Source organism: Ranitomeya imitator, chromosome 8 (genome assembly GCF_032444005.1).
Source record: "Ranitomeya imitator isolate aRanImi1 chromosome 8, aRanImi1.pri, whole genome shotgun sequence".
Classification (NCBI taxonomy): Eukaryota; Metazoa; Chordata; class Amphibia; order Anura; family Dendrobatidae; genus Ranitomeya; species Ranitomeya imitator.
Genome location: NC_091289.1, coordinates 127,347,830 through 127,361,106, shown reverse-complemented (window position 1 = coordinate 127,361,106; position 13,277 = coordinate 127,347,830). Strand labels below are relative to the sequence as shown.

General features: G+C 44.2%; 1 protein-coding gene across 2 annotated transcripts in view; it reads left to right on the top strand.

Annotated features, from left to right (window-relative positions):
• The first annotated feature begins 1,081 nt into the window (after positions 1-1,081).
• Positions 1,082-13,277, top strand: part of EEIG2 (EEIG family member 2) — a 44,319-nt gene continuing 32,123 nt past the window's right edge. Inside the window, exons 1-5 of one of the 2 annotated variants that reach the window (XM_069737368.1) lie at positions 1,082-1,195; positions 1,546-2,110; positions 10,236-10,356; positions 10,979-11,008; positions 11,511-11,627. In XM_069737368.1, the coding sequence (XP_069593469.1) occupies positions 1,962-2,110; positions 10,236-10,356; positions 10,979-11,008; positions 11,511-11,627 (417 nt within the window). In that variant the 5' untranslated portion in view covers positions 1,082-1,195; positions 1,546-1,961. Of the gene's footprint in view, positions 1,291-1,545; positions 2,111-10,235; positions 10,357-10,978; positions 11,009-11,510; positions 11,628-13,277 lie in introns of both variants that reach the window. The other variant, XM_069737369.1, reaches the window with a different exon arrangement.

Below are 13,277 nucleotides of genomic sequence, written 5' to 3'. Positions count from 1 at the left end.
CACTATGCGTGGTAACACGCACGCGGCGGCCCTGCGACTCCGGACATGCTGCGCGTCTTTTCAGATCGCAGCATGTCCGTATATCTTGCGGCGACGCTGCGTCGCCGCAAGATATAGCACAGGGCGCTATGGTGGGGAGCGATGATGCCGGATGTGTGCTGTGAACACATCCGGCATCATCGCGTCCCAGAAAGGGGGCGGGGCTTAGCGCTGAGCGGCTAAGCCGCTCCGACGATACCGCCGGCCATCCTGAACGTGGACACGCAGCCTAAAGGCCCCTTTCCACTTGTGTGAGAAAAAAACGGTCCGATTTACGGACCGAAAAAACGGATGTAACGTGTGCGATTGTCATGCGAGTGTAATGTGATTTTTTAATCGCATAATCCGTTTTTACATCCGTATGCAATCCGTTTTTTTTCTCTGCAACTATTTTTATACAGTCATTTACAGGACTATTTACAGTGTTCTGTGCCACAGAATGGTAAGGTATCCGTAAAAAACGGATGGAATACGGATGGTCCGCATTCCATGCGTTTTTTTTCTCGCACCCATTGACTTGCATTGACGAGTCTCATCCGAGAATCTCAGCAATACGCAGCATACTGCGATTTTTTTCTCAGCCGACACAGATTTTTCTCAGTCCGATTTCGGCTGGGAAAAAAATTGCAAATGGAATGTCACCTATTGAAAAACATTGGTCCGAGTGCAATCCGATTTTTTATCGGATTGCACTCGTCCGTTTTTCTCACAAGTGGAAAGGGGCCCTAATAGAAACATATGCACCAATTCTGTGTTTATCACCCACTCCTGCTTTTGGCTTACAAATACTGATGTAAAATACTCACCAAATACTGCTAGTGTGACGGCAGCCTAAATGTGGATCCAATTTCCTTACGTATTACGTAACCATTTGTGTCCAGTAGATGTCGCACTACACACACTGCGTTCCTAGTTTCCGCTCCATTCAAGAAATATCAGTTCTCTGCATTACCCGAGAATGTCGCTAGATGTCACTAAAAAAATAATATAGACTAAGAGCCTGCAACCTTACTGGTAGCCTGCGGAGGTCACTAGTGAGACAACGCCTTATACATGACACACAGACAGATACGGAAGCTGGGAGAGGACAGAAAGAGATCCGGGCGGGACACAAGGAACGACTTGTGTAAGGACAGGAGCAGACTGTACAGTCCAGGTGAGAGCGGGGCATTGATTCTACCTGGGGGGCCGGGGCTGCACGGATCACTGAGGCACGAATGTGCACGGGGCAGTGCTCCTATACACAGCTGGGTGAGTGGGGTCTCAGGCTGGATGTGTGTATATATATATATACACATATTATACATACAGGCGGTGGTGTGTATATGATATATATGCACTGTGTGCACATACGTATGCCGCTGCGCTCATGTAGTGTGTGTATATACAGTATATATTACTCATGCACCCATTAGATGACATTTGCAGTCTCCTGTCCCACCCAGGTCCTCAGGGTGCACCTCCTCATCCCCATATAATCAGACACTGGGCATCTTTATATTCCAGGGCTGGATCCTCTCACACAGGACAGATTATGGCTGTAAATGGATCTGACAGAACCTGGAGACCATCATTATGAAGTCCTCTTCTGGATCCTCCGGCAGTGCGGGCGGATAAAGCATGTCTGCGGGACGGGAGCAGCTCTGAGCCCTCGCACCTACAATTCCTGGGAAATAACTGGCATTTCCAGAACTTTTTTTTTTCTTTCCCTAAAATCTTCTCCGCATTGCTCAGATCTCCACATGACAATCCCAGGAAGGGAAGGCGAATGACAGCGACTGACCATCCATCACAAGGAGAAGTATTGGAAGTAATTGTCTCTGGTGTCGCACACAGACGCTACATACTGCATCCAGTGTCGCACACAGACGCCACACACTGTGTAGTGGCACCGTCCTCCTGTGGCCCTCTCAGCCCAGTGTATGGCTTTCATGATGATGAAAAAGAAGAAATTTAAGTTCCGTGTGGACTTTGAGTTGGATGAACTGTCGTCTGTTCCCTTTGTGAATGGAATACTGTTCTGTAAGATCCGCTTGTTGGATGGCGGCAGCTTCAGTGTGGAGTCCACCAGGTGAGAGACAATGCAAACCATCGGTGGGGGGAAGGGCCAGAGCTATGGTAGCAGTGAGCACGGCCACGAGTCCTGGGACAGTATGTAAATTCATGGGGGATCTAAGTCTAATGGGGGCCATTATCACTCGGCTTTCCCTGAATAGCTGGTGGCTAGTGAAAGCCTTGTGTTCATCTCAAGGATGTTACATAGTAACATAGTTATTAAGGTTGAAGGAAGACTATAAGTCCATCTAGTTCAACCCATAGCCTAACCTAACCTGCCCTAACATGTTGATCCAGAGGAACACAAGATAAACCACAGGATCAAAATAATAGAAACTCCAAAACATAACAACACAACCAGGGAAAACTCAAACATAAGAGACCCAAAGGAGTATATAACAAATATTTATTGATACAATATAACAAAGCAAGATAAACACTACCAAGCAGGTAAAAGACAGATACAGGTGGTCCGCATAAATAACAATAGCCCAAACCCTGACCATGTACTGAAAAAAATAGCACTAATACTAAAGAAATAACAAAATCAAAAAAATAGTATAATTGTGCAAATACCAAATGTAAATTCTAAAGTGCAAATGCTAGCTAAAGTGCTGTAGTAATACAGGTGCTACACTAATTAAGCCACCCAGGCCCCATTCAAAACCTATGCTGGAAGCACACCAATCCTAAATAGTATGCAAAGTGCATGGAGTGCCAGGATAGGGAGAGATGGGATAAAGTGCACACATATGTATAAGGTCAGGGGATGCCAAGAATAATAAAGTACGTAAAAGGAGAAAATACCTACATGCAGAAAACCATCTGAAGTCCTAGCCTGCCGCCTCAACGCGCGTTTCGCCGGTCTTTCCAAACTAAATAGCCCCAAGTGTAATAACCTATCTTGGTATTGCAGACCCCCCAGTCCTCTAATAACCTTGGTCGCTCTTCTCTGCACCCGCTCTAGTTCAGCTATGTCTTATACACCGGAGACCAGAACTGTGCACAGTATTCTAAGTGTGGTCGAACAAGTGACTTGTATAGAGTTAAAATTATATTCTCCTCATGAGCATCTATGCCTCTTTTAATGCATCCCATTATTTTATTTGCCTTTGTAGCAGCTGCCTGACACTGGCCACTGAATATGAGTTTGTCATCCACCCATACACCCAGGTCTTTTTCATTGACGGTTTTGCCCAGAGTTTTAGAATTAAGCACATAATTATACATCTTATTACTTCTACCCAAGTGCATGACCTTACATTTATCCCCATTAAAGCTCATTTGCCATTTATCAGCCCAAGCTTCTAGTTTACATAAATCATCCTGTAATATAAAATTGTTCGCCTCTGTATTGATTACCCTGCAGAGTTTAGTGTCATCTGCAAATATTGAAATTCTACTCTGAATGCCCCCTACAAGGTCATTAATAAATATGTTAAAAAGAAGAGGGCCCAATACTGACCCCTGTGGTACCCCACTGCTTACCTCGACGCAGTCCGAGTGTGCCCCATTAATAACCACCCTTTGTTTCCTATCCCTGAGCCAGCTCTCAACTCTCTTGCACATATTTTCCCCTATCCCCATTATTCTCATTTTATGTATCAACCTTTTGTGTGGCACCGTATCAAAAGCTTTTGAAAAGTCCATATACACTACATCCACTGGGTTCCCTTGGTCCAATCCAGAACTTACCTCTTCATAGAAACTGATCAAATTAGTCTGACATGAACGGTCCCTAGTGAACCCGTGCTGATACTGGGTCATGAGGTTATTCCTCTTCTGATACTCCAGTATAGCATCCCTTAGAATGCCCTCCAGGATTTTACCCACAGTAGAGGTTAAGCTTACTGGCCTATAGTTTCCGAGTTCAGTTTTTGTTCCCTTTTTGAATATTGGCACCACATTTGCTATACGCCAGTCCTGTGGTACAGACCCTGTTATTATGGAGTCTTTAAAGATTAAAAATAATGGTCTATCAATGACTGTACTTAATTCCTGCAGTACTCGGGGGTGTATCCCATCCGGGCCCGGAGATTTGTCAATTTTAGTGATTTTTAGACGCCGCCGCACTTCCTGCTGGGTTAAGCAGGTGACATTTAATTGGGAATTTTTATCACTAATCATTTTGTCTGCCATGGGATTTTCTTGTGTAAATACTGATGAAAAAAAGTCATTTAGCATATTGGCTTTTTCCTCATCCTCATCCACCCAGACTATTTTTAAGGGGGCCAACACTATCATTTTTTAGTTTCTTACTATTTATGTAGTTAAAGAATATTTTGGGATTATTTTTACTCTCTCTGGCAATGAGTCTCTCTGTCTCAATCTTTGCTGCCTTGATTTTCTTTTTACAGAATTTATTTAATTTTCTGTATTTATTTAATGCCTCATCACTACCTGCTTGCTTTAATTCTCTATAAACGCTTTCTTTTTGTCACTTATTGCGCCCCTTACAGCTGTATTTAGCCATATTGGTTTCCTCCTATTTCTAGTATGTTTATTCCCATACGGTGAATGTCATGTGACTCATGACTATTCCTTGGGGGGCCAGGTAGACCACTCTAGGAGCCGGCCATGTGTAGTCAGGCATTATTTCTGGTTGCCATCTTGTCCGTATGAATTTTGGGCAAGGCCACATTTTCAAATATCTGTGCTCGTTACAGTGAAGGTGGTCAGTAAGGCCGGGTTCAGACGAGTGCAGTTCATGGACCACTTATGGACAGCAATGTTTGTCTGCCAACCCAAACGTGCAGCATTATATGTGTCTGAGACTATAGGTTCTGGTCTGGAGACCCCCAGTCAGTCGGGTCAATGCCGTATGTGGACTGTGAAACACTCCTGTCTGGACCCAGCCTAACGCCTCTGCTCTGGGCATCCGCCAATTAGGAGGCATCTCACACAGGCTTTTGGGGATGATATTATGACAGCACATGGTGTTCCTCTTCCTGTGCTCCAGTGGACATTGAAGGGGGAATTTGTGCACCCATATTATTTGGACAGAAGATTGCTGAAGCCCCATTTATTCCTTCTATTTAGTAGGCCACGTGCAGTGACTGTAGAGGGGCAGCAGGTTAGCAGGAGCCCTGGTTTTTGGAAATGTTAGCCAGCTCCCCTCACAACATATCTGCAGTGCCCAGATTCCTGTGCATTTCTGGTCTCCATTTATAAAGAGAGCAGTCTGAAGAAGAGATGATTCAGCGCAGGATTGCAGTTTATTGTGCCCATTTCCTCAGTATTATGACTGTGCGGGGATGTCCACTGCTATGATCTCAATCCTCAGGATAGGTCATTAGTATAAGATCGGTGGGGGTCTGACACCCAGCACCCTCATCGAGGATCGGAGCGGGCACCCATGCACCAATTTATGTTCCTTACTCGGGGATCCCATTACAAATCCCAGCTATCCTTACATATAATTAGTGATGGTTCCCGTGTAGCCCTGCTCCTTGATTTGTAGCTCATTGTCTCATAGAAGTGTTCGGTAGTCTATTATCCACATCTTGTACTGTCAGTGACTTAGATTGTATTCTTTTCCTTCCCCATGCTTTACACTGCTGCTGTTTGTTCATATAGACACACAGCTACCTCAATGGGCCACAATTATTAATAGATCTCTTCTTGTCATATAATCTCTGAGATACCCTAACAACATGGACCGGGGCATGGTGGGCACATTCTGAAACTGCCTGAACCCTCTTGATGCATCTGCTTAGTTCTTGTAAGGCCAGGTTCATTTAACGTATGGAAAATTATCCCTTTTTCATCCATAAAAATGACGTTTTTGCATCCGTATTATGTTCCGTGTGTCTATTTTGTCCATCCGCATGGCATATAGTTTAGATTTTTTTGCATATGGGATGCTGACCTGTATGTCATCCATGTTGTTTTTTTATTTATTTTTTTTCTTATACACAAATTGACTTATGGGTGAATTTGATCCGGAATACAGATCACAATAGTGCATGTTGCGTTTTGAGTGGCTTTGTTCACGTCGACCATGTTCACATGAATTATCACATTGACTTCCATCAACCTATGGGCTATACATATGCCGTCAGTTTTATATAAAGACATAACCGCATAATTTCAGATGTGACTAACTCGTCCATTGTGTCTGGTGCAGGCACAGAACGCTCCCCAGTCTGCCTGCATGATGTCACAAAAACTTAGGAGGTGTCAAGCATTCACAGTTTGGAGAAGAGACTTGATAAAGTTGTATGAAAAAAAAAAAGCCAAAAACAAATTCATAATCGTGACTTTCACTCTAAAATATTGTGCTTATTTAAAATCTTTTCATTTAAAGATTTTTCTGTAACTATGAAAATTGTACATTCACACTGAAGGCAACAAAACTATGAATTAACACATGTGGAATTATATACTTAACAAAAAAGTGTGAAACAACTGAAATTATGTCTTATATTCTAGGTTCTTCAAAGTAGCCACCTTTTGCTTTGATGACTGCTTTGCACACTCTTGGCATTCTCTTGATGAGCTTCAAGAGGTAGTCACCAGGAATGGTCTTCCAACAATCTTGAAGGAGTTCACAGAGATGCTTAGCACTTGTTGGCCCTTTTGCCTTCACTCTGCAGTACAGCTTACCCCAAACCATCTCGATTGGGTTCAGGTCTGGTGACTGTGGAGGCCAGATCATCTGGCGTAGCACCCCATCACTCTCCTTCTTGGTCAAACAGTCCTTACACAGTCTGGAGGTGTGTTTGGGGTCATTGTCCTGTTGGAAAAATAAATGATGGTCCAACTAAACGCAAACCGGATGGAATAGCATGCTGCTGCAAGATGCTGTGGTAGCCATGCTGGTTCAGTATGCCTTCACTTTTGAATAAATCCCCAACAGTGTCACCAGCAAAGCACCCCCACACCATCACACCTCCTCCTCCATGCTTCACGATGGGAACCAGGCATGTAGAGTCCATCCGCTCCCCTTTTCTGCATCGCACAAAGACACGGTGGTTGGAACCAAAGATCTCAAATTTGGACTCATCAGACCAAAGCACAGATTTCCACTGGTCTAATGACCATTCCTTGTGTTCTTTAGCCCAAACAAGTCTCTTCTGCTTGTTGCCTGTCCTTAGCAGTGGTTTCCTAGCAGCTATTTTACCATGAAGGCCTGCTGCACAAAAGTCTCCTCTTAACAGTTGTTGTAGAGATGTGTCTGCTGCTAGAACTCTGTGTGGCATTGACCTGGTCTCTAATCTGAGCTACTGTTAACCTACGATTTCTGAGGCTGGTGACTCGTATAAACTTATCCTCAGAAGCAGAGGTGACTCTTGGTCTTCCTTTCCTGGGGCGGTCCTCATGTGAGCCAGTTTCTTTGTAGTGCTTGATGGTTTTTGCCATTGCACTTGGGGACACTTTCAAAGTTTTCCCAATTTTTCGGACTGACTGACTTTCATTTCTTAAAGTAATGATGGCCACTCGTTTTTCTTTACTTAGCTGCTTTTTTCTTGCTATAATACAAATTCTATTAGTCTATTCAGTAGGACTATCAGCTGTGTATCCACCAGACTTCTGCACAACACAACTGATGGTCCCAACCCCATTTGTAAGGCAAGAAATCCCACTTATTAAACCTGACTGGGCACACCTGTGAAGTGAAAACCATTCCTGGTGACTACCTCTTGAAGCTCATCAAGAGAATGCCAAGAGTGTGCAAAGCAGTCAACAAAGCCAAAGGTGGCTACTTTGAAGAACCTAGAATATAATACATAATTTCTGTTGTTTCACACTTTTTACCCGATATTTACCCTGGTTACCATTGTAAAAGTAAAAAAAAAAACAGTACATACTCACATTCCGATGTCTGTCACGTCCCCCGGCGTCAGCTTCCCGCACTGACTGTGTCAGCGCCGGCCGTAAAACAGCACAGCAGTGACGTCACCGCTGTGCTCTGCTTTACGGCCGGCCGGCGCTAACAGTCAGTGCAGGGAAGCTGACGCCGGGGGACGTGACAGACACCGGAATGTGAGTATGTAGTTTTGTTTTTTTTCTTTTTTTACTTTTACAATGGTAACCAGAGTAAATATCGGGTTACTAAGCGCGGCCCTGCGCTTAGTAACCCGATGGTTACCCGGGGACTTCGGCATCGTTGAAGACAGTTTCAACGATGCTGAAGTCTTTCCCTGGATCGTTGGTCGCTGGGAGAGCTTTCTGTGTGACAGCTCCCCAGCGACCACACAACGACTTACCAACGATCACGGCCAGGTCGTATCGCTGGTCGTGATCGTTGGTAAGTCGTTCAGTGTAACGGTACCTTTTAAAGCCGTAACCAGATCTCCAGATCTCTGCATCTCAGCCAGATCTGGAGATCTCTGGCTGATCTGGATCCAGATCAGCCAAACCAGATCTCCACTTTGCACTGACGAGGGGCAGTACCCCGAAACAGTGTCTGCAAATTGAGATTATGGTTTGGCTTTTATCCTAAGTCATGTGACAAGGCTCGTTAAAGGGTCGACATTGACTGTTAGGATTGCTACTTCCAATAGGTGGCACTAGAGTTCTAGTCCTCTTTCTCTCTGAAGAGACAATTTGCATATTTCCCAGAGGAGCATTGCGGCTTTAAGTCTCCTCACTTCGACATGCTTATCATGTCACTCTCCGCAAGGAGAAACGATACTTCTTGGATCCCACATCAGTATTTGTAAGCCAAAACCAGGAGTGGAACAAATAGAGGAAAAGTATAATAGAAACATCTACACCACTTCTGCATTTATCACCCACCCCTGGTTTTGGCTTACAAATACTGATGTAAAATACTGACCAAATACTGCTAGTGTGACGGCAGCCTTAGAGAGAGGCCCCTTTTTTGATTGCGTGTTAGCAAAATATAAAAGAGACATCTGTTTTTGATCCTAGTCACGGATGCAAGTCTATGAAATACGTGAACACTTGCGCATGGCCTCCTAGTTGCTTTTTAGTTCTGTCTGGTTTTCAGTGACAGGTGACACTTGAAAAACCTCATTTTATTTTTATTTTTTCACACGAGAAAAACTGATGAAATACTGATGCTAAGCACGGACCCAACACTACTGAAGACCAGATCCAAAGCACAAAATCGTTTTTTCACATGCGCATAAAAAATGTATAAAATAGACTTGTATTACCAGCCTTCTAACGAAAAATGTGGAGCACATTGAGAGAATCCCTGTCAGATATTTAAGGAAGAAAATGACGATGAGTGGTTGCTGGGCAATGGCAGTGTTGTGTCTGTGGCACACGACCTTGGTCTATGACTCTCTGGCTGACGCGGACAATAGAAATTATCTGTGCGAAAAGGAAGGAATCTGCTCTCGTGTGACTCCTGAGGAAGCGATGAGTCAGATTATCAGAAGTCATGTCCTACACCGGCCGGGCGCTGAGCAGTTTTGTTTAGTTGCCATGAGTGACCAAAATGGCCACATCCACATCTGCCGCCGGATGTAATGCAGAGGGGCTGAGGCACCGCAATCGTTATTCTAGGTATCACGTTGTGGGGACATCTGTGTATGGAGACTGTCTGGCAATGCTTGTGGGGAAAAGTATGCCAGAAAAAAGGAGGTGGCTACCCTGTAAGTCAGTACTAGCCATGCAACGTGATTAGGGATGGAAGCCGCGCCTGACGCCCATGTTGGCGAATATCCATCATTACCTTGTCATTTGCCTATGCTACTCCGTACGCCCTGACTAGAATACATCACCTAAGCCCAGAATCACACATACGCGAGATACAGCCGAGTCTCGCAGGTGAAATCCCTCCCCTGGCACCGGCACTCCGGAGCGCAGCGTGCAAACGCACAGCAACACATGGAGCTGCACGCTCCGCTCCCAAGTGCCGGCGCCAGAGGAGGGATTTCACCTGCGAGACTCGGCCGTATCTCGCGTATGTGTGATCCCGTCCTAATAAAGGTGTCGGCAGGAAGATTTTATATGGAAGAACATAATTTTTGGACTTTACTCTTCAAGGCTCTTAAAAAAAAAAAAGTGCACCCCATTCATTAAAGTCCACTCATTGCCAGACTGAAGGGTTTTCTGAGAGAACTGAAATAAATCCACTTCCCCCTAAACAGCACCTTCCATCCTGCTAGGTACTGGTCATTAAAATGCAAAAAAAACAAATTGCTATTTTTTTTTTTTTTTTGCAGAGAGGTTGTTCAAGCGAACAGCGTCCACTGGAGGAAATGTTTCTCATTCATGTGTAAGATGAGTGCAAGTGCGGCCTCCGGTATCCTGGACCCATGTATCTGCAGAGTATCTGTGCGCAAGGTAAGACTACCCCCACCGACACGATGAAGTTGGAAAGGATGTTTCTAGGGATAGGGAAACTTCCTGATCACTAGGGTTCTGTCAGCTGGGACCCCCACTGCTCCCGAGAACCAGGTGTAAATAGAACCATGGTTGGTCATGCACACCCTCTCTCCATTCATTTTTAAAGGGGTGCCAAAGACCAGGTGAGTGCTACAGTCAGTTATCTCCGGTGGTCCCAATAAGAGGGAATGGATCAGAGTTGCACATAATCGACCACCTCTCCATTCACTCGGGGCTCTTCAGTGCGTTGATGCTCAGGATCGGTCGGGCCCCAACGATCAAGAACTTAGCCCTTAGCCTAGGAATGGGAGATAACTTCCAAACTTGAGAATACCCATTTGCGACTCCATCTGTCATGCAATGATGGCTCACAGACTTTCACTGGTATCCAATGGGTTTCTGTAGCGTCCATTCTTCTGACAACAAGAATAACTCTGTGCTCCACAATGTTTTCTGTCAATGGTGATGGATGCCCTAATGTCCTCGTGCATTTGTGAACAAAGCCCTAGTGTTGTGACAATGTCTTAATGCTTCCCGTTACATGCGTAATTCACCGGTATTTCTCTCCTACTTGTTTCAGGAGCTTAAAGGCGGGAAAGCCTATGCCAAGGTAAAATGCTTACTGCTATTCAAAATCACTCTTCTATTTTAAAGTTGTTTACATTTGCATTTAAAGGGGCCGTCTACAATAACAACACAGTACCGATTCCCTGGATAGGCAATAGATTGCGGATCGCTAGGTGTCTCACCATTGGGACCACCACAGATCACAATGATAGTATGGAGGCCCCAGTTTGAGTTGTGGCCAGCATGCATATTGGCCACTCCATTACATCTATGGGACTGGCAGAGATGTCCGAGCACTGTACTCTGATTTCTCCATCTGTCCGATAAACTCAGAATGGACGACAGTACAGGTCAGGGACCTAGCGCCTAAAGTGGCCCGAAATGTTCAATGTCCCCATACGAGGAGACCAGTTCTAAGAGTTATCTAGGATCGGCTGGTAGCCTTGGACCGATTTTTGCATTGGATCAGTTTGTGTTGAATTTTTCTAATTTTTGTAGAATGTTACTTTTTACTTAACACGATGCTGATATTTCTGTTTCCTTAGCTCGGCTTTGCAGACTTGAACCTTGCAGAGTTTGCTGGATCTGGAAACACAGTTCGGAGATGTCTATTAGAAGGATATGACACCAAAAACACCAGGCAAGATAACTCCATCCTAAAGGTTAGTGGTGGCCATTGAAGCCTGATGTCCTGCGCTGTGGCAGTTGTGCAGATGGAGGACTAGGCAACTCCAGAAGACACGGATCCCATACAGCTGACACTTTGCTGCTGGCAATGACCTTTTTTCCTGTTTGCCATCAGTCATTTTTCCATTCCTGCACTGAGATGATTTCTATTGCATTGCATTTGCTGACCTTATGGATTATTGCATTACAGCTCGGCACAGAAACAGTCCTGCTTCTTATCACTTTATTGGGTTATGTCGGTTCTCATCAGCGCCCCACTTTAGCATCTCTTGTCAGTTTCTATTAACTCTTGGGAAGAACCCACATTGCTGATTTATGTAGAAAGTTTCCAGCAGTCAGTGTCTTTCTTATTTGCATCATATTTAAGTTTCGGACAATCTATCCATAGTTGTATTATCTGTGATGAATATTGGAGGAGTATTTTGAAGACCTATACACAGTACGGCACATGTGGCCCACCTCTGAAACCATCATGCATATTAGAATTGGAATCCTCTGACCCAAAGGTCCAGTCCTAGAGTGAAAGAGGTGGCCAGGTACAGTGGTATGTGAAAGTTTGGGCACCCATGGTCAAAATTACTGTTATTGTGAACGGTTACCAAGTTGAAGATGAAATGATCTCTAAAAGACCTAAAGTTAAAGATGACACATTTCCTTTGTATTTTAGGCAAAAAGTATATATTGTCGTCTTTAACATTTAAAAAATTACAAAAGGAAAAATGGACTTGTGCAAAAGTTTGGGCACCCTTGGAATTTGTGTGCTCAGATAACTTTGACCAAGGAAGATGGTAGTGTTTTAAAGTTGCCCTTTCTTCAGTTCGAAATGTAATTAAGAAATGACAGGTGACTGGAACAGTAGAGGTCAAGATAAGGTCTGGAAGACCAAGCAAAATTTCATTGAGAGCTGCTGGTTGGATTGCTAGAGACTCAAATCAGAACCCCCGGTTGACTGTAATAGACCTTCAGAAAGATTTTGCAGACTCTGCAGTTGTGGTACATACCTGAACAAATATGGTCTTCATGGAAGAATCATGAGAAGAAGCCCCCCCCCACACGTCTACATAAAATTCAGCTTCAGCAGTATGCAAAAGATCTATACAAGCCTGATGAATTTTGGAAACCAGTCTTATGGACCGATGAGGTTAAAATAAAACTCTTTGGCCGCAATGAAAAAAGTATGTGTGGAGAAAAATGGGCACATAATTTCAGGAAAAAAACATCTTGCCATCCATTACGCATGGGGGTGGCTAAATCCTACTTTGTGTTTGTGTTGCAGCCAATGGCATAGGGAATATTTCACAGTTAGAGGGGAGAATGGATTCCATGAAATTTCAACAAATTCTTGATGCAAACATAACACCGTCTGTAAAAAAGCTGAAGTTGAAAAGAGGATGTCTTCTACAAATGGATAATGATCCTAAACACACGTCAAAATCCACAATAGACTACCTCGAAAGGAGCAATCTGAAGGTTTTACAATGGCCCTCACAGTCCCCTGATCTGAGCATCATTGAAAATCTGTGACTAGACCTCAAAACAGCAGTGCATGCAAGACGACCCAGGAATCTCACAGAATTGGAAGAATTTTCCAAGAAGAATGGATGAAAATCCCTCAAACTAGAATT